Raw genomic sequence first — 23,928 nt, forward strand, 5'->3', positions numbered from 1 at the left:
GACCCTTCTTCCACCATGGTCCTCAACCTAACTGGCCCTAGGCCCTGTCCTGGGCTGGTAAGGTCTTTGGGTTGAATCCATACGTGAGCTTCCCCAACCAGTCAGTTTCCCCTTCCCTGTAAAGGAGACTGTTCCATCAGGGTGACAGCTAGTAAGCACCACTGGATGCCTAAGTATGCATGTTCTTGTACTTCCAGTACCTGAGATTCCCGAAGCTCCTCCTTCATTTACCACCGTAGGTAGATCCAACCTGCAACTCGTTTGCCCATCGGTTGTCCTGTCTTCAGCTGGTCGTGATTAAGTATACCGGATCAGGTAGTAAGTCTTTCGTTAACATAAAAGACCGTAGCTCCTAAGGGGCAAACGCGTATTTCAGGCAGGCCTTCTTGTGGTGGTGAGGAAACGTTACGGACCGCAAGCATTGTGACCACTTCTCTGTCAGTGGCCGTCCATGCTTTGGTCAGCATTCGGCTTCCTCCATGCAAACCTCCACACTTCTTTGTGCCCTTCCTTCCGTACAAGCAATGCCGTGGTTGATAGCGCTCCTAGCAAACGATCGTCGTCCGTTGGCATAAAGGGGTATAAGCGTTATATAGCTTCCGGTTTCCGGCTCCTGTGTCAGTGGAGCCTGACCGGGAAAGATGTCCTCCAAGAGTCCTTCCTTCATCTTACAATAATCCTGGTAGTGAAAGAGATCATTTCGAAACAGCCATGGGATGGTAGGTTTCATCGCTCTCTTATCCCTCCAAACAATACCATTTCCTTCCTTTATTGCCGAGGCCCAACGATTTGACAGCGGTACCTCAGAAATAATACCGTCCGCCGTCTCCGTGGTCGAGCCGTAATCATGTTGAAATAGTCCTTGATCTAGACGCGGGAACTGTTTTTAACAGTCGTTGTAACCGTTTGTATAGATGTCGATATGTGTCTCGTGTCACCCCCCAAACGAAGGTAAACATCCGAAACACACCACATCCCCGTTATCCCCTCTTTCCTCGCAACACTTGCCGCATATTGTTTCTCGGTGGCCGTTGGCATGCCAACCAGTAGGTGTCGGTTTTGACCTATGGCTTTCCTTCTCATCCAAGTCCACCTCCGTCTCTGCGTCCGCGTCCAACATTGTGAACGAGTTCTCGGGGCTCGAGCTCACCAAAGGGATATCATCCACTTGCGCTTCTTGTTCTCCGGTTTGGTGATGTTGTCGTTGGTGATGGAAACTTGACGTCCATCCAGGACACTGCCTCATGCATACGTAACATGTGCGCTGGCCGCATCCTTGGCAGTCGGCGTACGAATCCAAGTCGGCTTTCTTGCTCGGTTTTCGGAAGCAGATATGACACCGGTCTAGACATTTGATCTTGGACAACAAAGCGTGTTGTTGTTTCTGGTGGTTGTGGTGATGATGGGAAGCGGAAGTCGGGGAGGTTGACTTGGCTCGCATGCTGTGATGGATGTCTTCTCGGTGGTGAACGTCATCGGAGACGGACATGCGCTGTTTCTTGTTGATGGCGATGGGTATTATCTTGCGCAGGGTAGGCGGGTAGGGCTGGAGCATGGTGGGATTCGCGTACGAGGACTTGTCGGCCAGGATGCCGCGCGTGGTGTCGAGGGCTGGGTGGGAGCTGGAGCAGAGGGACGGAAAATTAGTAAACTGGAGTGGTGGCGATAGGTAGTTTGACGTGTATTCCGCATACAATGGGATCTGGATGTTACCCGTGGTGTAGGAGTTCTCGTCATCGTCTCGCCTCCTCTTCTTGGCCGAGGGGAGCCTCTCGTGGGTGACGGAGGGCATCGGTCACTCCCGGTGTTCGGACACGGCTTGTTGACGTGAATAGTTCTTGTGATGGTTGGCAAAGCAGCTGAGAGCGTGTGTGATTCAAGGGCGAGACTTCAACTTAGTTCAAGATCACAGACAAGAGCGAACAGATTGCCGTGTCGAGTTCAGCCAGAAAGGAAGGAATGATGGAGAGAAAGAGAATCGGCTGGGTGCAGGCCGAAGCTCGAGGTTGTGAAAAGTGGAGGCGACTACGATGCGTTTCCAGCCCTGCGGTGCAAGTGCGTTGTCGAGGTTCGCGGTACCTGTGGAAACGCGCTACAGTACACAAACAGTATACAAGGTTTAGGCCACTGTTGGTGCCGTGTGGACGGAGTCGTCGCTCCAAGCCAGCGTCTTTCCATTAAGCAGAACGGAAACGAAACACCAATTGTACACTAGCGCTATCATGGGTTGTAAGTGGAATTTCAACGGCCTTGAATATGGCAGCGAATTCACTGTTTTTCCGACAAAGATGTTCACCGGAGAAGACGTAGCAGGAACGAACATAAGCTGGTGGCAGCTCTCGGTCGGTCCTGATATCCAATGCCCAGAGACCTTCTGGGTCCAACACGGCAAACCATGGTTTCCAATTTCTTGACCGATTGGCGCGGTCGAAAGGCGTGTCGCCGCGCGCTGAGTAACGATATCGCCAACACAGCCGGAGTCAAAGGAGCGGCCCCTTGGCACCCTTGGCCCTCTTTAAGAGCCAGGATGATCGCCAAGACGCTCTTGGCTTCTACATAGAGTGACTTCGCTTTCAACGGCTCCCTTTTCCGGTCGGGAATTCCAGTGCGATGTCATTGTCCAAGACATGATCGAGATGTCGCAATGCGAAAGACGGAGCGAAGAAAGCAGGCATCACGAGTCGGAGTTACCAGTCGATGTTCGATTTCGTGATATGAGTAACTGAGCAATAGTGGACAACATCGAGGGTGACTGAGCAGTTTCCCAGCAAACGGCATTCCGAATGCGATGCCCTGACAAGGGTGAGCGTGGCTGCTGCGGAGAGACAGACTCCAGAGGGCTCGTCGGGTGGCTTCCGGCCTTCTCCATACCAAGACGCCCCAGTACAGAAAAAGGGGCTAGGGGAAAAAGTAAACAAACCTTATTTTGAGCAGTCGGTCTTGACTTGTGCTTGTCCTTTTTGGGTCATGATCAAGTCGCAAAAAGACGATAGAGTTACTCCGGAGGTTACAGTGCTTGTGTAATTACCCTAGACCGAGGGCTTCATTGCCAACCGCGGGTAGGGTGTGTGGTGACAGAATGGCGAGGCATGATGGCGGGGGGGAAGATGGAGATGCAGTCATGTCCATCACAACAACCTTGCAAGAGGTTGGTCACTTGAATATCTGGTCCAGGGATAACTGCACATCGTTGTTTCATGGCCCCGTCCGATTTATCTTATCGCACTTTAGCGGGAGTCCGATAGCTGCTAATACCGATAATCCCGTCGTCGGAAAGCGATCGGGAATCGGGACGGATATCCAGTTTGTGCCATTCAATTGTCGGTATCGACTTGTCGGGATACCAAAATGGGATGTGCAAATATTGGCAGAAATGAATAATGATGAGCCACGTTGCCTTCTCTGCGATATCTGTGAGAGTGTTTGCGTACACAAAGTAGGACAATAGGGTTACTATCAGGCCATTGTTTAAGGCCTGATATGTGTATTGGGATAAAAGATAAAAGATGCTTTCTCGGTGGGCCGTTGCTGCCAGGTTCCTGGGCGTGCTGTGTTTGGAAAGATTCGCGACGGGAATTGATCATTGCTCGTTTCGGTGTGCGTGCAGCGCAACTCACTGCACTCTGCAGTGACAAGTCGGGCGATGGTGCCAGCTGACCACGCTTTCCCACTGCCATCCGATTGCAGTGCAGTCGGTCAAAACCACAGTCCAGATTGCAGCCACTGAACCTGACGGGTGGCGTCACGTGGGCAAGCTAGGCAGAAAGAAGCAGCCCCACCCGCCTGGCCGCTTCCAACTCGAACTTTCTCCTCATCCCTCCCGCGTGAACCCGTCCAGTCTCGCATCAGCCTCACTTATCTCTTTCGCCATTTCCATTCTGCACTTGAACACCACCACCACCACCACCACTCCAGCTTCGTTGTCTGAAACGCCCCCCTTTGAACATTCTACCCATCACCAACAATTAGTCTCCCCGAGTCGAACCCTACCAAAATCGTCATCGAGATATGAGTCGCGCCAACAAACTTGGCCCTGAAGTGAATCGGTGAGTCCCTTTGCGGTCGCGCGCACCCTGCTGCCCGCTGGCGTCCTATCGCTCGCCTACCTGCCCGCCCGTGGCCTGTACACAACGCCTTGTCTATACCTACAGCCACTTGGTCCTTGCCATGCCCCTACATTCCCTATATACGGCCCTTCCATCAATTGCCCTCCTGTCCTACATCAACGTTGGACATCTACCATTGAGCATGACTAACTCATGGCATCTATACAACAGAGCTTTGTTCGTAAAGAATCTAAGGTACGCCATCATCTGCCTCGCTGTCGTCAAAGGTGATGGACAGTCATCGACTAACGTGTCTTGACAGCTACAACGTAACTCCAGAGGAGCTCTTCGACCTCTTCGGAAAGTACGGACCTATCCGGTATGGCATCCCGTCCCTGTCGATCATCATGTCGTCCTGCCACTGACCACGTCGGGCTACAGTCAAGTTCGCCAGGGCATTGCGAGCAACACAAAGGGCACAGCCTTCGTTGTCTATGAGGACGTAATGGATGCGAAGCAGGCGTGTGACAAGTTGAATGGTTACAACTTTCAGAACCGCTACCTTGTTGGTATGTGTTGTCGCTCGCCCTACATCGTCGCCGTCGTGTGGGTCCGCTGACCGTTATGCAGTACTATACCATCAGCCCGACAAGCTGAACAAGACAAAAGAGGACCTCGATGCTCGCAAGGAGAATCTAGAACGCATCAAGAGGCAACACGGTATCGATTGACAGTTAGACGGGCCTACGGACAGCCTCCGAATTCGACAACGATCGTCTGGAGGCCCGTCTTCTACGAATACTACCTCCTCCAAGACCAGGACGGCGCCGAGCACGACGGCTCCGAACACACCGGCTTCGAGTAGACCAGCACCCCCGGCTGCTTCGAGCAGATCATCGCCGCCGGGGCCGACCCGAAAGAAGGACAGGTCGCCGTTGACCTTCCACGCGCGGAGCACCATCCCTCACTTCGTGCGCCGGTTGCTTCCCACCGTGCCAGAGTGCGCCTAGACGACAAAACCCCTGTTATCGTAAATCGGATCCCCAGTGTACGAATGGCAACAGAAGAGTTTTACGAACGACGCGCAATATCTCGTACACGCGGCCGGATTCGGCTCTGGCTTGGCTAGGCTTTGTGTTGCCTTTGCCATACTCCACTCATCACGAAGCCTCTTACCGAAACATCATACATTATCGTTAAACTCGTTTTCTCACGGATCGACTTGTTATTTTTGCGCGGCTCTCTCAATGTTGTTGCGTTGGCATGGAGGAATCAAACGGGGTTATAGGTGTGATGCTTTGAAGGACTTTTTGCTTTTTATACTCTTTTACGTTGGGCTTGAGCTGAAAAGCCCCTGGGCGCGCGCAATGCTTTAATGGCCGCTTTGCTGCTGGCCTTCCTTTGCCCCCCGGTTGTCTTTATCCTTGGGAAGGATTGCATTATGACTTTCCAACTACTGAACTGGCATTGGGATGCGGGAACAACTGAATTGATGGCGACACAGAACCCTCATGGCGTCAGAAGCCGTGGGAGGAGATTGCGACGAGATAATTGCAAACTAGTCATTACCCAATGGTCACTGCCTTTTGGAGTGTCGACGTGGTCCCTTTGTTTGGTCAGGCGCTCGGTCAGAATTCACCTATTTCCTGCACCTCGAAGTTCGTCGTTTGTCCCTGAACCATGATAGCTTTTTCCGCGACACAGCCAACAACTCTCGGCACAATGATATCACATAGCCAAAAAGTAAAATGACGTCTGCTAGTCGGCTGAGTCTAAGTGACGCTGGTACATATGTAGCTAAAGCCTGGCATGCTCTCAGCCTTGCGGGCGGGCCGCTGTATATTTGACATGGGATGGCAGTTACGTGTACATGCATGAGCAGAGCATCTAAGCCACCTGCTTTCGCCACGGCCAGCATCACAGTGTGTCGGTGATATCAAATTGAACGATGAACATTTTGTGGTATCACTGCTCCATAAACATCCAACATGAAATTCACCCGTCAACACCGTATGAGTTGGCAACAATTTGGCACGCCACAGTTATATCAGCCAAGAGGCAGAGTCAATCTCTCATCCCACATCCTTCATTTGTGCTCGTATCACAACCACAACCATGCAACACTCGTCCATTTCAAATCCCAACTCCTTACTCAGCCTCATCCGAATCTGGAACCCCGAACGACGCCTAGACATATCAGGATTGCGACTGGCACGAGGCTGAAATGGGCGAAATGTCGTTAAAGTGTTTAGACGACGGTCGGGAAGCAAGATAGAGTGCCTAGCGGAGAGCGGAGCCGCTGTGCAATTAGGTTATGCCCGTGGTGGATCTTTGAAACCCTTCCTTCCCAGTGGAGCCTTTTAGGGCTTCAGGCAACTGAAGTTCCAGGGAAAAGGGACTCCACTGTAATGCTAAGGAGCAACGGATATGCGGGCGGCCAATGATAGGTCGGGGATGCGCCTGCTAACCTTAACAGAACAGAACAATGGCTCCGTTATGTAACTGGCCCTGGCCTATGACGGTACGGGACCTTGCTGGGCATCCTCGCCTCCGCCCCGGACTGTGTGCTGTAACTTGTAAAAGGGCAGGAACAGGCGGCTGGCTGGCCCCTCACTTGAGTATCGTTCTCTTGGAGATCTTGGTTTTCTTGGTTTGGTTGTTTCTAGCTTGTTGACTCAATTCAGTCGAAGCGAACCCAAGCCTTTGTCTTGTTGAGTGGCTGTGATACGCGACATTTGTTGTTGTCCTCTGAGTTCTCTGTCAACCTCTTTCCCGTTTTCCCGGTTTGGAAATACACAAGAGACTTCACATGCGATTTGGAATACGATAAAACCAAATATCAACTTGCTCGACTGGATTCTGAGCCCTCGACTGGATGCGACTGAATGCGCTTGGCGTCATCTTTTCTCCTATTCCATTCTCTAACTCGAACGTTTCAAACAAGTGGAAAGCGTTGCATTCAACAACCGAACGGCTGAAACTTGACAAGCCCACTTCTTGTCTTCGGACTTCGCACCCGATCGATAACACCAACATCAGCCAAACCAGATACCGACAGTACCGTGACCTACAACCACTTCTATCCACCACTTGTACAGAGTTGAACGAAATCATCATCATCGACACCACGAGACGAGTCTACACTGTAGCCGCGTGAACTGAACCATCTGACCTTTCCAGGTTGTACGACACACACCACACGTCACCGTGTTCGAGCGCCGGCCGCCCCTCTTCTGCCTGGAACATCTGGATTCTTACGACGCCTCCCAGGCGACCCTTCCTTACCCTGTTGGGAGAAACCTGTCTCGGAAATATCCAAGACCAACTTTATCTCCAACATACGCACACACACATACACTTCCACAAAAAGGGTGTAAGACTTACACTCCATCCAAATGTTTCCTCTACAACAACCACCGCCTCCAGGACCCTTAGCGCCCGGTCCCGGTCCCCTCGGCGCAACAACACCGCATTTGTCTTTTTCACAACATCGAGATGTTGATATCCGCGTCGACGGACCACCGGTTGTAGCTACTATCCCGCCATATCACCGGGTGCGCATCGGAACCGTTAGCGGTCTCCGTCGTCGTCTTGGTGGCGAGGCAGCTGCTGGTGCGGATATCCGTCCCGATTACTTTGTCGACCCACGAGTAGGCACCGAACTCCACGATACTGTCGACGCCGAAGACACTTTGGAACCACAACCATTCGAAAGCTTTCCTCACGTCGTCGACGTCGACCCGCCTGCCCTGGCCGGAACCGTTGTTTCAATCACGATGGCTCCCGCATCTCAACCAACGTCAACACCACAACCAACTTCTCCCACCTCGGCGTCTCCGATGTCTCAACAAACAGACAACAACACCGAATGCCGCCTTCTCGGCTCCTTCGCCATCCTCGTCCAAATCGCCCTCGGATGCTTGGCCATATCTTCCCTAGTTTACAAACGCTGGCGCGAACGACCACAGAGACCAGTGAAGATTTGGTTCTTTGACGTGTCGAAACAAGTATTTGGGAGCGTGTTGGTGCACGCCGCCAACGTGTTCATGTCGATGTTGACGAGCGGAAAGTTTGAGATTAAAGTGGTGGATCCGGTGGCCGCGGCAGTGGGTACGAAGATGGTGAGGAGAGCGTTGGAATACGGGATATTAAGTGCGAGGGGAGGTTCGGAAGACGAGTACACGCCTAATCCGTGCTCGTTTTATTTGTTGAATCTGGCTATTGATGTAAGTTTTCCCCATGTGTCCTCCTCTAACCGTTGTTGTTACTAACAGCGATGGGCAACAAAATAGACAACACTCGGCATCCCAATCCTCATCCTCCTAGTCCGCCTCATCTCCCGCGGCCTGACTTACACCCGCCTCGGCCAACCTCCCGAGTCCCTCCAATCCGGCAACTACACCCCGCTCGACTCACCACCGGGCACCAAGCCCCGCTGGGGCTGGTGGTTCAAGCAATCCATCATCTACTTCATCGGTCTTTTGGGGATGAAGTTTTTCGTTCTCATTATCTTCATGGTCTTCCCCTGGATTTCTCGCATCGGCGACTGGGCTCTCGGCTGGACCGAGGGCAACGAGCGTCTGCAGATTGCTTTCGTCATGATGATCTTCCCGCTCATAATGAACGCGCTGCAGTATTATATTATCGATTCTTATATCAAGAAGCAAGAGTCGATTCCGGAGGATGGGGCGGAGAGTGAGGGACTTGTGACCGGAAGGGGGGATGCGGAGGCTGCGAACCCCCAAGAGAGGGACGGGAGGGGAAGCGTTTACAGTGTTATCAGTGGGAGTGATGCTGGTAGCAGCTCGGGGGATGATAGTGATGATGAGGGGGAGTTGCCCAAGGATAAGGTTACCAAGGGTGGTAAGAGTGGTAGGACCGGTAAGGGGGTTAAAGGGGGTGTCAAGACTAAAGTGAGAGAGACCCCCGCAGGGGAGGAGGAATATGATCCTGCGGTGGATGGGGATACCCCGACTGTCATCGGGAGCAGCTCTAGTGCGGTGTCTGGTATAACGGGCGGGAGTATAAGAGAGGAAAGGCTTAAGGAGTCGGATTCGTTGATCTCTCATGACTGAGAGAGAAGGAGAGAGGACGGGTACCTATCCTTATTTTGTTGTTGTTTCCTACCACCGACCCCACTCTACCTTTTCCTCTTTCCTATCATCATGTTCATCGCATCACGAAAACGGCACGGCAGTTTAGCGAAGGAATCCCCCGTTGAAGATGGCTTCTTGGAGAACACATCTATCGTCCGTCATTTTTTTGGTTTCGGGCATTCTCAGTCAGTCATGTTTGTCATGTTTGTAACAGGAGAAGCAGGAGGAGGAGGAAAACAGCATCCATCAACCAGCATTATATATACACGTTCACTGGGAAGCATACCGGACAAGGCAGCATTAAGCGTTTTCTTTTACTGTGGTAGTGGTAGTATAAGTGAGGTAGCTAAAAGGAGAGAAAGTCCGTTGGTTAAATTCAGAGTTCGTCCTACGTCCGTGTCTTCACTCCAACTCCCCCTTTCATTATGCTCCCGCTCTTTGCTCTCTATCTCTTGTTAGTAACATGGCACCGACGGGATACTACGCTGCACTACCTAGGACCATGTTTATGTAAAAGAGGCAAGTAAGCCGAAGCTGGCAGTTTGGTCGTTTAAGTGGTTTTGTCTTGTATAGGTGGGATAGTACGAGCTAGAGGCAAGGGGGCAAGATGGTACCACAACTCTTTTCTGTCTTTTACTTTGTTTTACCATAACTTCACCATGTCTTTACTGTATCTTTGTTATCTCTTTACTCTCTCTTCGTTCCTCTTTCCGTTTTCTCTTTCCGTTCCTCTCTTTAATCTCTTTACTTTCTCTCTTCACTTTCTCTCTTCACTTTCTCTCTTCACTTTCTCTCTTCACTTTCTCTCTTCATTCCAATACTGTGGGCCAGACACACTCCAACTCGAATTGACCACCAACCCAACCTACTCCAAACCGTATTTCCAACCCTGCCGATGGTGTCAACACTGACCAAAGATACCACTAAACATTATTTATCTTACCCAACAGAAACACACAAAATTCCAACGACCGCGGTTAGTTACAACAGGCACTGATGAAATTGAGCTGTTGTCACACAAAGAAAAGCGAGCGAGCATCTTTGAGAATATATGAATGAAGGATGAGTTCTATACCATTAATATACGATACCCCCCAAATCTACCGCCGTACTCCTCATTATTACTTAATATAACATATCTACAAACAACAAACCCCGATCGTCATCATGACCGCGGTTGGTAGGTATATAAATGGAAGCCAGCAATATCTCCAGTAAACAAGCAAGCAACCCAGACAAGTGATATATGACATACGTGACAGAGATAAACAGATAGTAAGCTAAGGTACCTAAAGATTGATATGTAAAAGAGCAAAACTCGCTACCTAACCGGTTCCCCTCCCCTCCCTTCCTTTCCTTACTCCGCTTCCCCGTAAACGATATGGTATATCAGATAACATAGGTATAAAAAATGCAGCAAATAGGCAAGAGACCCATTGTAAGTGATTCGTTCCTCCTCTTCGTACCTTCCTTCTTTGTTCATCATCTTCTTCTCATCCCTGTTCTTCAGCCTCGTCAACTCCCTCTCATCCTCCTCTACAACTCCCTCTCATCATAACCCCTTCTCCCCCCCCCTTTCAAAGTTCTCACGCTCACCTCACCTCCCACCCCTCCCCTGAAATTGATGACCCCCAATAACCTGCCCGCCACTAACTCCCGCCCCAAACGGCAACTTGGGCACCGGCGGTACGTGACTCATCCTCTTATTCACCCTCAGCTCTTGCCCATGTCCACCACCACCAAACTTGGAATTAACGCTCTGCCTCACAATCATCGCCGCAGCCGCCGCCGCCGCCATCCTCTCCTTCTGCCGATGTCTCTCCTTGAGATAATTCGTCGCCTCAGGCCTCATCCTCAGGATCCTCAAAATCATATCATCTGACGGATCCGCCTGGGCTTCTTTGCGTTTTTCGAGCTTGGCTTGCCGCATTGTGCCGAGGTTTCGGGACATCATTATGGATTTTCCGCGACGGATGGTGCCTAGGGAGCCGAAGGCGCCGATTGCGGCTGCGCCTGTCATTCCCCCGGGAGGGGCGAGGGAGTTGGAGTTGTTGTGGGAGTTGTGGGAGTTATTGTTATTGTGAAGTTGAGGCGGGGCAGAAATGCGAGAGCCAGCGCCTGCGGCGGCGGAAGTAGATTGTGCTTGCTCGCGGGCGCGCTGGGCGTTGGCGGCTGCCATGCGCTCCGAGGTGCGGATGAGGTTCTCGGTGGAGTCAAAGTAGAAGAAATTGAGGGAGGCGAGCTCGTGCCACTTAGGCGACTTGAGCACGTCCGAGGGCACGCCGAGGACTTCGCCCGTGTGAGCGTCCTTGGCGTTGAAGAAGTTGAAGAGCAGCTCAAGCCAGCGGTAGACGACGTCCATCTCGGCTTGGGTGAGGGGTTTCTGGGTCGAGGGTTTGTCGGAAAGGGGAGGCACGAGGAGGTTCTCGATGGCCATGAGGACTTCTTTCCAGAGACGCGTCATGACAGCTACCATGGTTGCGTCGGTGAGGGTCTGTTTCATAATGGCGAAGTTTTCGTCGAAGTAGGTGAAGAGTGGTTGGAGAGTGTTTTCGACGTCTTGGGGAGTTACGGTTGGTGCGGTGGATTGGCGCTTTTTCCAGAGGTTGGCCATGGAGGCGGCGATGCCTCGGCTGAGGAGACTCTTAAGGGTGTCATGGGACAGGGAGTGGTTGATGTGAGAGGTGAGCTAAGAATGTTAGCATACAGTTCATCGCTCTAGGGAAGGCGGCGAGACATACCTTGTCAGTGATCTTGCGAACCATGTCACGCTCAGTCCTCTTCAAGTGCCTGAAGGCCTTGCCAAAGTGGAACTGGATATCATCACGCTCGCCCTCCATGCTCACACGAAGCAACAATCTTCCCTGGGTATCAAGATCAAGCCAGAACTCTCTGGGAAGATAGTCGCTGAAGTGCACGGGGTCAAGCTTCAACGAGGTACGCCCGACGAAATCATGGTCACCAAAGGTATCATAGTCCCAAATGGTGGCGATGATGTTGAGAGGACCCGATACGGTGATATCGATCGACTCGTCCCACCTCGGGTTGAGGTTCCTCATGATGATTCTCGTCTTGGCCAGACGCTTCTGGTACTCGTCACACAGAACCACGTACGGATCACTAAACCCACCGGGGTCGCATGCTTTCAACTCCTCGGCCTCTACGATCTTGATCGTGAACACATACTTGCCTGCTTTCCTAACCAGGGGCTTGATGCCTTCAACCCGGCGGATCGCCTCGGCGCAGCCGTCTACGTTCATGGTCTTTTCTAGCTTATCCAGCGCTTGCATGGCATATTCAATGTTGTTGAGTTTGACAAACGACTGACCCCGAAATTAGCCTACAGTCGCGGAAGAACTCACACATGTGTGGTACATACCTGTGGGTAAAACTGGAAAGGCTCGACCTTCTCCTTCGAGTTCCACGCATCCTTGGCGTACTGAAGGAACCGATCTTGCGCCGACCTGCCCGCAGCCGCCTCTTGGGGAGTTTGACGGTCCATCTCTTTGGCAAAATGTAGGTCCACAATCTCGCAATAACGACCAATGCCTGCTGCAAAGGCTTTGGCCAGTGAGGTCATGAATTTGGCATGGTGAAGCTCGTCATCCCAATCAAGCTGGTGGATCTGGTTCACGGTCTGGTTGAACAGCGTAAAAGTGTCGATGATGGAGACACTGTGGCGGTCCTCATCGGTGGGGATATCGTTGGGATCGTTGCTTCGAACCTGGAAAGTGTCCTGCTTGATAGCTTGCTCCACGAAGTCGGTCATTCTGGCTTCGGCATTTCTAATCCATCGCCAGACGAAGTCTTCGAGGAGGCCTTCGATATGAAAAGCGAAGGGCTTTCCAGGTAGAGACTCTGCGTGCATCTTTCTGATTTCAACGAGCTCCTTGTAGAGGTCGAAACCGTCCTGCACATCGATTTCGCCTTCCTCTCCACGGTTCTTGCTCATATCCAAAACGCGCTTGATGAACTCTTGAGCATCTTCCTCGAAGCTGGGGAAGATGGTTTCGACCAAGACCTTGAATGGGCTGGCACCCATAATTTCGGGGTTCTTGCGATATCGCTTCTTAATCTTCTCCGCAAGGCCGACAACAGCCGAACCGAGCTTAACTACATGAGCAAAGTTCCAGTCTTCCATGTCGGAAGGGATGTTGGCATCCAGGAAACCTCGGTAAACCTCGGCAGCTTTTTGACGCAGTCCGTTTTCAAGATGCTGGGTATACTCGGCCATTTCGTCTGGGCGTTCGGTGAATGTAGGGTCAGGTTGGACATGATTTGTAAGTACCGACATGACAACACCCACTGATGGTGGGCTAGGCTGGTAGCACTGAATCAACAGTGTGTAGAGCTCACGCAATAATGCATCATGGAGATCCTTTATGGCTTGCTGATAGCCTGCAAAATCCGTCATTGTCCATCGGCCTGGCTCAACGTCAAGAAGAGTGGCGCCAAAGAGGTTAATCGGGGGCGGCTTCTTTGGCTCTGGCTGAGGCTCCTTGACAAAATCGAGGCAAGCATCAAGCTGCATTGTTGAAATTTCCTGGTCGAGGTACTTTCGTACGGCAACCTCCACAAGCGTAACGTGGCGCATAAACTGGGGAATGCGCCATCTGATAGCCAACTCTGTCAAGAAATCAATGGACTCCTCCGAAAATGGGAACTCTTCAGAGTGCAGCTGGTCGTAAGACATGACATATTGGAGAATGGTCTTGTAAACCGGTCGTGGGTCCACTGGGATAAAGGTATAGCTCGGCTCGTCCACACTTCGAATGCTAGAGTTATCGTCAAGAGACATGGCACTGAAGCCAGACGACGGATCAAAGCCAAAGTTTCCCGAGCTACGGTTCGTAACCATCTTGCTCAGATCGGAGAACGCCTGATCCTCCGAGTAGAGCGACATGGGGCGTGATGGAAGGGGCTTATCGGGACCACCGCCGGTCTTGAGATCTGGACGGATACTAAGAATCTCAGCAAAGATCTGGGCCAGTTGCTGGGTCTCGATCCTCTTCCAGTCCTCAAATGCTTCATCGACGTCGAAGTCCAGTTTTCGCAGAGTGCCCGCCATGTTTGCCGACAATCTGAATTGGTAGTTTTTGAAGTCCTTTAGGGCCGCCTCCTCGGTCCAGGTGGTCATATTTTTGTCAATGTCGTTCTGAACCTGCGAGTTGGGCAGCCCAAAGATCTTGGCCACAAACAGAACCATGGGCATATCCTTAATCTCGTAACTCAGGGGCACTTCGACCTCCACAAACGTTGAGCTTTCTTGGCCCTTGTCCAAAGACAAATTCTGGTCGTTCGTCAGGAGCTTGTTCTCGAGTGTGTTCAAACGGGCCAGAAGGTCGTCGCGGTCGCTGCCAATATCTCTGATAACGCTGGAAATAAGCCGGACAAACATGGCCAGATGTCTGTCGACCAGTGACTTCCAGTGGTAGTCGTCGGGCGGCTTTCCAGCACTATGGAACTTGATCGCGGACGAGTAGAAGATCAGGACTAGCGGTTCGACTTTGCGGTCCTTGTCAATGGACTTTTGGAAGTCCCTCTGGGTGAAAGCGGTGTATGCCACGCCAAAGGTGCGCTTAACAGCGGCATCGTTGTATCCGGGCAGTCTCTCGGTACCCTGGAGAACGGCGGTCATGCGCTTCTCCAGCTGGCCACGGAAGCCATGCGGGAGCTTCATGGAAGACGAGGAGCCAGAGGGCACAAAGTCCTTCATGAGGTCGCTCATATTGGAGCTATGCCTAGTGTGGGTGGGCTTCGGGGCGGCGATGTATTCCTTCCGCTTTTTCCGTGGCTGCAAGAGGTAGTTGAGGAAGGCCACGCGGAGGGCAAACGAGTAGGCCTCATCGTAACTAACGGCGACCTGGCGAGGCTTGGAGGACTGAATGCGACTGTTGCGTCTTTCTTCGTCGCTGGTGACGCTGCGGACGCTCTGGATGCTGCCGACTCGGCGATTCGAGGCGTAGGAGTGCCGCGAAGACCCCGACATCGTGGGACAAGTGTGTTGGGTTGCGCTGGCGACTGTTGCGCTGGTGGTTGGTGGTGGCGGTCTGTCGAACGGTTCACGAAGGAGGAAGTCGTCGTGTCGTCAGTCGTCGGTGGTCTCGATTCAAGGGAGCCCCTTCATCGCTCGATCGACTTTTGGCTGGGCGCGTATTCGGTAGCTTGGAGATGCTGACGGACAGCGATGATGTCGATCGGGTGGGTTTTCCCCCCTTATTGATTCACACGGTCTGGGGGGTAGGCAAGAAGGAAGCAAGTACGGTAGGTAGACAAGACGAGAGGCTCGGTAGTTGGAAGACTGTGAGCGGTATGAGCCGACGGCAGTGGTGGTGTATCAGTGGTGCAAGGCGACGGACGGGAGTGGTCTCGTGAGTCGTTGGTCGGCGTCTAAATGCAAGATCAAAATGTTGTTCTGTTGGATAAGGGACCTCGACCCGAGGACGAGACCTGGAGAAGTTGGAGGAGTCGGCTCCTCTCCCTTATCGCAGGTGCACAGTGACGGCCCAGTGAGAAAGAATGAATGGAAGCCAGCCCATGTCAGTTTGTTAGTGCAGCGGTTCGTAGCTGACTGGCGGGAAGGAGTCTGATCCCTTCCTGCAATTTGCTCGGGTACCTTTACGTAGCGCTCTGGAGGGTCAAAACGTCATATATGCCCGTGCTCTCTTCCCTGCAATGACCCCTAGAAAGCTAAGAAAACATGGGAAACTGCCCCTGTTCTGCTATCAGGTTGTTTTGTTTTCTTTCTTTCTCTCTACCTACGGTAAGTTATGATGAGCTGTCCGACGGATGACGCCGAGATTTCTGTGCTTCTGTGCTTCTTTAGCTGCGGTTTTATTCGTAAAATCTGTTCTAGGCTTCCAGCATGATGCTTGCTGTGTTTCTTTCTGACAGAGCTGGAATCATTCCATTCTGCAACATCTCTAACAACAAACCGAGCGGCAGCAGTTCGCTATTCGACAAAGGGCGAGATTAACAAACACTCGGTCGGATATTCAAGCACAACAAAACTCCGGCAATTCCCAAATCTCACAGGGGCTTTGTGGCTGAGGCTCATTGTTCAGACTTAAAATAATCGACTTCCCCTTGTTTTTACCATGTCAAACACTTTGCTTATTTCATTCTCACAGGCTTCACGATGACAAAGAGTGGCTAAGCAGAACTGGAAGACAGGCAGTTGGGAGTCCACTTTGATGCATGCTAAGAGCCCCAGCAGGACCCCTTCTGATGATGGCATCTTCTAGCAGCTGTCCCGGTAACCTTGGCCCTACCACAGGCTGCAGTGTGCATGCAAGAAACTGTCTTCCCTGTCCTGCATATTCGATCTCCCCTCGACACGAGGCAACGGAACTCGGCGCTTCGTATCAATGGAAGAGAATCAAAACCGCGTGGGGTCCAGGTGGAAAAGAAAAAGTCTCGGTCATGGCACACGAAACACCTTTCCAGCTCGCTGGGTGTGGCAGAGTTGCTTATCAGCCATGCGAGAGCCATGATTGAGGCGTGTATCTATTTTCCTCTTTGTCTTGGTAATCATCCATTGTCTATATGTGGGTGACTGACCAAGATGGTGTCTAGAATTCTGGTAATATCGCTTTTGGGAATCTGGAGATGGAGCGTGACATCATCACCACCCACGTTCAAGACAGTATGGATGATCATGCTCCTCTGGCCCACTATGTGTGAAAGGTGTAAGAGTGAGAGTCCAAAGGGATATATAATACACTTTGTGAGAACCAACTGCCTCGAGTTGGAAGTTTGGAAGTTCAAAGTTTGGTCGCAAACTTGTCTGATCTGCGGCGGCTCATACCGAATGCGCCGCACACTTACAATCTCGTTTCCCCCGTTGGCTTCGGTTGGTTGTTGGAAGGACTTGCCACCGCCGGCCATCGATATTCCCATCTTGACCATATACGACCTTCTGAGACACTATGACTGGAGGGGCCGTTGGGAGGGCCGGAACAATGACTCCAGGTACGCCTAGACAGGGACGTGATGCTAAAGGGGCATGAGGACGCTGATGGGGGATGGGACTATCACGAGCTCCAAAGGAACACAAGGTCCTCTTTTTGTCTTTGCCAGATGACCCACCTACTCGGCGCTTGCGTGGTTCGGGGCGCACTACATTTCCAAGACTTGGCCATTCGCTAGGAAAGAGGACAGACATTGATAAATCAAAAGTGAAAGAAGGACAATCGCGGAAATCAAAGAGCCCTGAAGTTGTCCAGTCAAAGAACAAAAAGACACAAAAGAACCGTTGGATAACTCGGGCGTGTTGTACGACATCGACATCATCTCGGTACTTACACAGAACCGTATGGATTCATCAGCGCCCAGACTGTCTGGATTTGTCTTTCTCTTTTTCCAACTGCACCTTCAGTCGTTTTCCCCTTGACATTTGCTCCACTCTTTAGACTCGAAGCAATCGCAGAAAGGCTCTCAGCATCACAGCATCACAGCAATAACCCTTAATACGTTAGGGTTAACAGTGTATAGTTTCACGTCTGCTCTCTGCACGCATTCACCTGCCCCTGGCAGAAACAGCTCTTGGCCGTCAGGGTTGTTGGTCGATTTGGTTTGCCAAGCCCTCCAAAGTCTCCCCAAAGACTCGGTGACTTGCCCTGAATTTCATCATTCCAGTTGAACCCCGCCGTGTGCCGCAAGTGGAAGCGCATCAGACATCCCCAACCGCTGGAGAGCCGCCTGGCCGTTAACGTCCATTGTCCGATTAGATTGCTCTCATTGCATGCCCGGAGTTGAAGTGGCCCTCCACGGGCATCCAGACTCACATATCCACCACTGACCAGTTGGCCCTTTCCATTCAGCATTGTGTGCCCGTGTGTGTGCCTGTCTTGTAAGTTTGTCCCTGACTTGGATTACCGAGAAAGGAACAAAAGAAAGCCAAGGGACCACCTACCTGACCTAACCACCAAGGAGAGATCGACGACAACTTCCTCCATTGATTCCCCTCTGCCTCACTTTGCTGGGTCCCGTAACCGCGACCGTTGTTTCTCACACCTGGTACCTGGACCTTACCTCTACCGCTCGATCAACTCCTGTCCCTCTCCCGTCCACTGTGTCATATCCCGTCCGGGGCGTTGTTCCAGCGGGCAGCAACAGCATCCAATATCAACCACAGCAACTATTACCAAACAAAACCCACACAGTCTGGCTAGCGTGGTTTGGCAGTATCGGAGGAAGGACTAGCGCAGTCTGGAAAGTCCACCCGCCTGGGCCCGCCTGCACCACTGTCCATCCAGCATCCACCTCTCACTGCACTGCACCGCGCGCGAACCGACCTTCTGCGAGACTGCGAGAGAACGAACTCCAACAGCGAAGAGAGTGGACGACGTCGGTTCGGTTTATCTCCGCCAACTCCCATCGCGTCCACAGTCCCTCCCCAAATCTGGATGTTTTGCATTTTGCTGCCGCACTCTGCACTATCGCGCTGTCGAGATGGGTCAGGTCAGCAGCACGCCTGACGAGGGCACTCCCGTCTATCTTAGAGATCAGAATCGATGTATGTCTTGTTGTTGCAGCTTTCCCCTTCACCTCCTCTGATCATCATGAATTCCCGATGGAACACCACCACCAAAGACGGTCTGCGCCCACACGAACCTACAATTGCGACAACATACGAATACCAAACCCCTTTACTCTCGGCCGTGAGAATAGCGGCCCATCAGTCTCCCTGGATGTCCCGGCTGGCTGGCCTCGTGGCTTGTCCCGCTGTCCCGCCGTCCGACCCCTCGCCCCGGCCATGCTGACTGACACAAAGTCTCACGAGTCACCGAGATCGAACCCGAAGCATCGCACTGGATCTGGATCTGCCGTTTCTCCAGACTGTTGAATTAGCGCTGACCTGCCCGTCTTCCGTCTGACAGTATCCATCTCCTCACTCGTCATCTCTAGCCCGCGAAAGCGCACCTCGATCAACATTGTTCCCAATGCATTCCCAGCTACACGAGCATCAGTATCTCGCTCCATAGGCGAGAACACCCCGATAGAGTTTGTACAGGTGCGCATTGCCCTCTTCCAAGCGCGGGCTTCATAACTTCGACCCTTTTCCCAAGCTGACAGGAAGCCCCTCTCCAGGATACCGAATCCGCCGGACCTGGCTGCCCTCCGACCTTCTTACTCAAGCTCACAAACGACGACGAGCTCATATTCACCTTTACCTTCGTCGTACGCCAGACACATCAAGTGGTTCAGAACGCTGCCGGCGCCCTTGAGACACTCGGTCTAACCGATACACAAATCAATGGTCTTACCTTTGTCTACGGCTCCACTCCCCGCGAGGTTGAGAACCTCCTTACACGCGAGTTCGAGGCCGACCCCAATCTTCACAAGAACGCAAACGTTGAGCTGGTCGGTGTTTATGCGACAGACGGCAGCCCCTCGGTATCGTTCGAGTGGACTTGGAAATGGAAGCCGCCCAAGCCCACTGAAGACAAGGGCGGGGGCTGGAGGAATTTCTGCAGCGTTTGTGTTCCCTCACTGGTGCTGCTGTCTGGACATCTGCTGAAACTCTGTCTAGTTCGTCGAGTATGATCCTCGTGCGCACAAGCTGCATACCCTGGCTAGCTTTTCCTTCTTTGTGACGAGCGGTACGTGCCCTACCTCAAATCCCCTTTTATCCCCTTTTCGCCTACGAGATCTAACGAGTTTCAAGGCTACTCGGGATGGCTTAGTCAGCCTAGTTCACCATCGCCTCCCCTTCTCAGCGTCCCACCAAAAGGCAGAGCGGTCTCTGTACAGTCCTTGGGTCCTGGAATCGACAGCACATTGGAGCAGGATGAAATCTCCCTGACGTCTCCGAATTTGCCCATGATTGATCACGGCCCTAGCCTTCTCCCTCCCGGTCTTCAATCGCCTCAACCGCCGCAAACCGCTAGAGAGCCCATCAAGGTGGATGTGCCATGTCCGCGACCTGGCGAGGATGTTTCAGTGTCGGACGACGGGCCGGTCTTCCGCGCTACCATGAAGGCCCTGGAACAAAAGACGGGTAACATGAGAATGCAGATGAAGCGACTTATTAAGCGGGCTGAGCAAGTATACGCCGCGCAAACGGAAGCCAACGACGCCTTTTTGCAGTTCATGGATGCTTTGAAGGACGTTTCATCGACAAACGCCAACGCGGTCCAGCCGGCCATCGAGCATTACTTCGACAAGATTGCGCGGGAAATTTTGATGTTCGAGCGACAAAACACCCACAACCTCCAGAAGATCGTAATCGACCCCATGAATAAGCTTTACCAGATGGATATCAAGCAAGCTGAGGCCAAAAAGCGGGACTTTGAGGAGGAGAGCAAGGACTTTTACGCCTACGTCAGTCGTTACTTGGGTCAGCGACACGATTCTGTCAAGGCGAAACAGAGCGACTCGAAATACCAGACGAAGCGCAAGAATTTCGAGCTCAAGCGCTTCGACTATTCGTCCTTCATGCAGGATCTTTCTGGAGGCCGCAAAGAGCAGGAAATTCTTTCTCATCTCACAAAGTACGCTGACGCTCAGGCAAAGGCTTTCCTGACCACAGCCAAGAAGGTCGAGGGGCTTCTCCCACAGCTCGAGGCACTATCAACAGAAGTTCAAGAGGCGGACAAGACGTACCAGTATCAACGGCGGGAGAGGGAAGAAAAGAGACGGCTGTTAGAGAAGGGCAACCTTGCTTATGCCGAGCCAGAGCCTCCTTCTACTTCATCTGGGCCAAGCCCTTCAACTGGCCAAAACGGAACTGCGTCCTACGGAGAGTCCGATTTGGGTCGCGCTGACAGTACAGGATCACAGCTTCGGTCGGCCACCACACCAGGGATAGTACAACCATCACCGACCGATCTGTCCAGGTCGCCGGGGAGCCTTATTGGGCTCCCACCTCCCGTGGGCAGCCCGCAACAAAATGCCAAATTTCGGGGTATTCGGGATCTGGAAGAAAAAGATCCTAGCCAGATGGCGGCGGACAAGAACATGACACAAAGGAAGGAAGGGCTTTTGTGGGCTCTCAACCGACCAGGGGGACATGTTGACCCCCGAGCTCTCAACAAGCAAGGCTGGCACAAGTGAGTTGTCTGATTGAGATTTGTATGAACGGCTGAACTGACAATGCACAGGTTTTGGATTGTGCTTGACCAGGGCAAGCTTTCGGAATACAGTAATTGGAAGCAGAGACTAGACTTGCATATGGATCCGATCGATCTGCGCTTGGCCTCCGTACGAGAGGCTCGGAATGCAGAGCGTCGATTCTGCTTTGAAGTTATCACACCACAGTTCAAACGCGTATATCAAGCAACATCTGAAGAAGATATGAATAGTTGGATCATGGCTATCAACAACGCATTACAGAGCGCGGTAGAAGGGCGCGGCCTGAAGGATATGAAGCCGCCACCATCATCTACAGGGCACTCGGATTTCGACAGGAGAGACATAGCATCAGTATTGACGGGCAAGAGCTCGTCCATTAACCACCATCATCACCATTTCCATGGCCACGGCAACCAGAACTTGAGCCCGATACCCTCTAGGAGGACGACTGTGGGTGCTCGCCCTAGCACAGCTCGTGCACCCAGCTTTGACGAGAGCCCGGATAGGCTTCTCCAGATGCTACGGGATAACGACCAAGGCAACTCGTGGTGTGCAGACTGTGGCTCCAGCAACAAGGTCGAATGGGTGTCACTCAACCTGGCGATTATTGTTTGCATCGAGTGCAGTGGCATCCACCGGTCTCTTGGCACACATATCAGCAAGGTCCGGTCACTCACTCTGGACACCACGTCGTTTACGCCGGACATTATTGAGCTTTTGATGCTGGTTGGAAATCGGGTTTCCAACATGGTATATGAGGCACGCCTGGATCCCCAACAGAAGCTGGTACCACAAGCCTCGCGCGAGCAACGACTTCGGTTCATTACCGCCAAGTATGTCGACCGCGCATTCGTCGAGCCAATATCCGCCACCTTGTCACGGTACCCAACGGCTGAAGAAACCCTCCTGGCAGCCATCAAGAAGAACGAGATCCAGCAGGTTCTCTACGCCCTAGCTCTCAGGGCCAACCCCAATATAACGGACAGGTCTAGGGGTACACACGCCGTATATTTGGCACTGGCCGCTGCTGACCCGGCTCCTCCCTCACCTAACCCTATGACGCCGTCTCCCTCCCCGGGTACTCCTGGATCCTCCACCGGCGGCCCCGATAAACAGGTTCCATTCCCCGTCGCCGAGCTGTTGATCCAGAACGGGGCCGAGATCCCCGTCGCACCACCAATGTTCCCCCTCAGTCACGCCGCCCAAACATACCTCGAAATCAAGCGTGGCCGTCGCGCCCTCGTCGAGTCTATTGGAACCACAGTGGTGACTGGCTACGGCTCTTCGTACGATGGCATTAGTGCGCTCCCTTCCGCTTCTGGTGGCGGGTCTTCTAGCGCTGCTAATCTCAGCGACAGCAGACTGCAAAGGGAGAAGGAATCGAGACTGCAGAAGCGGGTGAGTGCAGGTGGACGGTTGGCTAAGACGCCCATTCCGGAGCGGTAGAACGCGTTCAGTTTGGGATATAGCAGGATGGCGGTTCACGGAATCAAGGATACGTTCAGGTCATCAAGTGCGCGGGCAAGAAGCGTCAGTGTAAGTTAGAATAATACTGGGGTTGGAAGCCCGTCTTCGATGAGAGGAGAAAGGGGTAGTATGAGAAGGAAAATAAGTAATGGGTTGAATGGGTTGGGATGGGGATATGACGGGAGCGATAGCAGCGGGGCGGGGCGTAGTGAGGAGGATGGTAATAATGGGTCACAACAACTAGTATCAACACCAAAGCGAATTGGGAGCATGGGGAGTCTGGCTACTACTACTACGGCGGAAAGGAGTTTGGCGGCGGCGGGTACAGCTAGTGGCGACGGCCGCCATCCTGGGAGAAGCAATGGCGGCGGCTTGGAAGTGCAGCCGTTGTTGTTGGGATCATTGGATTTGACACTGAGGAACCTTGGAGTTGGACTTGGAGAAGGACTGGGAGGCGTGGGACTTGGGGGTATGTCATCAGCGGCAGCAGCAGCAGGTGGTGGTGGGAGATCAAGTCGGAGGGCGTCGATGCAGTATCAATCTTGGTGATACTTCGTCCGATGTCACTGTTGGTCTCAACCTGCTTGTCTCTGTCTCTCTCTGCCATCCGAGTTCCGCGGCCTGGCTAGGGTCCATTTTTGTTTAGTCAAGGAGACCAAGTTCACGAAGTATGGGATAAAGTTTTGGGTTAATGGCTGGCGATGCTTTGGCAGGCCTCTCTTGTTTTCTATTCTTCAATATGTATATGTCTATGTCTCTACTCTCCTGTCTGCATCCATCCATGCCATGTTTATTGGGCCTGGTCTGTTTTTGGTGAAATGGGAGTTCTTCTGTATGGTTTTCTTCTGTTTTGACTTTTGGGTATTGTCATCACTTGTCATCAATCACCAACATCAACAGTAACATGAGCAACGCTTTATTTGGGCATGATGGTTAATGTTTTGTGTTGAGAGATATTATGAAAATAAGGTTTTCCTCGTTTGTCAAGTTGTTCTCACTATACATCTAGTAAGTTACCCCCAAAGTCAACAGGCAGAAATTGGATACCATAATGCAAGCTCATCCCATCACTGGCTCTGTGATCATCTTCTCAGGGGCAACAACAACAAAAGCGCAGCAACTAGCAGGGACTTGGGGACTTTGCACAGTGGATCTGCTGCTGGCTGCTGCTGGTCAGCCCCTGCAGAAGCCAGAACGAAACGACCCCGCCCCGAAATATGTGGGGCTCGTCACACCCCCTCCAC

General features: G+C 52.3%; 5 protein-coding genes across 5 annotated transcripts; 3 read left to right on the plus strand and 2 right to left on the minus strand.

The window, feature by feature from the left end:
• Positions 1–841: 841 nt before the first annotated feature.
• Positions 842–2,003, minus strand: SMAC4_00606 (uncharacterized protein). Its single transcript, XM_024655671.2, has 2 exons — positions 1,695–2,003; positions 842–1,622 (listed from the first exon to the last, which is right to left on the minus strand). The coding sequence occupies exons 1-2, from the start codon at positions 1,790–1,792 to the stop codon at positions 935–937; spliced, it is 786 nt and encodes a 261-aa protein (XP_024511026.1). The 5' UTR covers positions 1,793–2,003; the 3' UTR covers positions 842–934.
• Positions 2,004–3,841: 1,838 nt separating this feature from the next.
• On the plus strand, positions 3,842–5,630 carry SMAC4_00607 (uncharacterized protein). The gene is made up of 5 exons (XM_024655672.2): positions 3,842–4,046; positions 4,278–4,301; positions 4,369–4,425; positions 4,488–4,615; positions 4,677–5,630. Exons 1-5 carry the CDS (start codon positions 4,009–4,011, stop codon positions 4,775–4,777), a joined length of 348 nt encoding a protein of 115 aa, XP_024511027.1. The 5' UTR covers positions 3,842–4,008; the 3' UTR covers positions 4,778–5,630.
• A 1,811-nt stretch (positions 5,631–7,441) lies between these two features.
• SMAC4_00608 (uncharacterized protein) lies at positions 7,442–9,691 on the plus strand (the record flags this gene model as incomplete). The annotated part of the gene is made up of 2 exons (XM_003352012.2): positions 7,442–8,272; positions 8,339–9,691. The coding sequence occupies 2 exons, from the start codon at positions 7,442–7,444 to the stop codon at positions 9,119–9,121; spliced, it is 1,614 nt and encodes a 537-aa protein (XP_003352060.1). The 3' UTR covers positions 9,122–9,691.
• Positions 9,692–10,173: 482 nt separating this feature from the next.
• On the minus strand, positions 10,174–15,648 carry SMAC4_00609 (uncharacterized protein). The gene is made up of 3 exons (XM_003352013.2): positions 12,522–15,648; positions 11,884–12,465; positions 10,174–11,831 (listed from the first exon to the last, which is right to left on the minus strand). Exons 1-3 carry the CDS (start codon positions 15,129–15,131, stop codon positions 10,740–10,742), a joined length of 4,284 nt encoding a protein of 1,427 aa, XP_003352061.1. The 5' UTR covers positions 15,132–15,648; the 3' UTR covers positions 10,174–10,739.
• Positions 15,649–17,630: 1,982 nt separating this feature from the next.
• Positions 17,631–23,763, plus strand: SMAC4_00610 (uncharacterized protein). The gene is made up of 6 exons (XM_003352014.2): positions 17,631–18,659; positions 19,024–19,157; positions 19,235–19,621; positions 19,677–19,746; positions 19,812–21,195; positions 21,247–23,763. Exons 1-6 carry the CDS (start codon positions 18,596–18,598, stop codon positions 22,661–22,663), a joined length of 3,456 nt encoding a protein of 1,151 aa, XP_003352062.1. The 5' UTR covers positions 17,631–18,595; the 3' UTR covers positions 22,664–23,763.
• The last annotated feature ends 165 nt before the right edge of the window (positions 23,764–23,928 follow it).

The sequence above is a fragment of the Sordaria macrospora genome, chromosome 1 (assembly GCF_033870435.1).
Source record: "Sordaria macrospora chromosome 1, complete sequence".
NCBI lineage: Eukaryota > Fungi > Ascomycota > Sordariomycetes > Sordariales > Sordariaceae > Sordaria > Sordaria macrospora.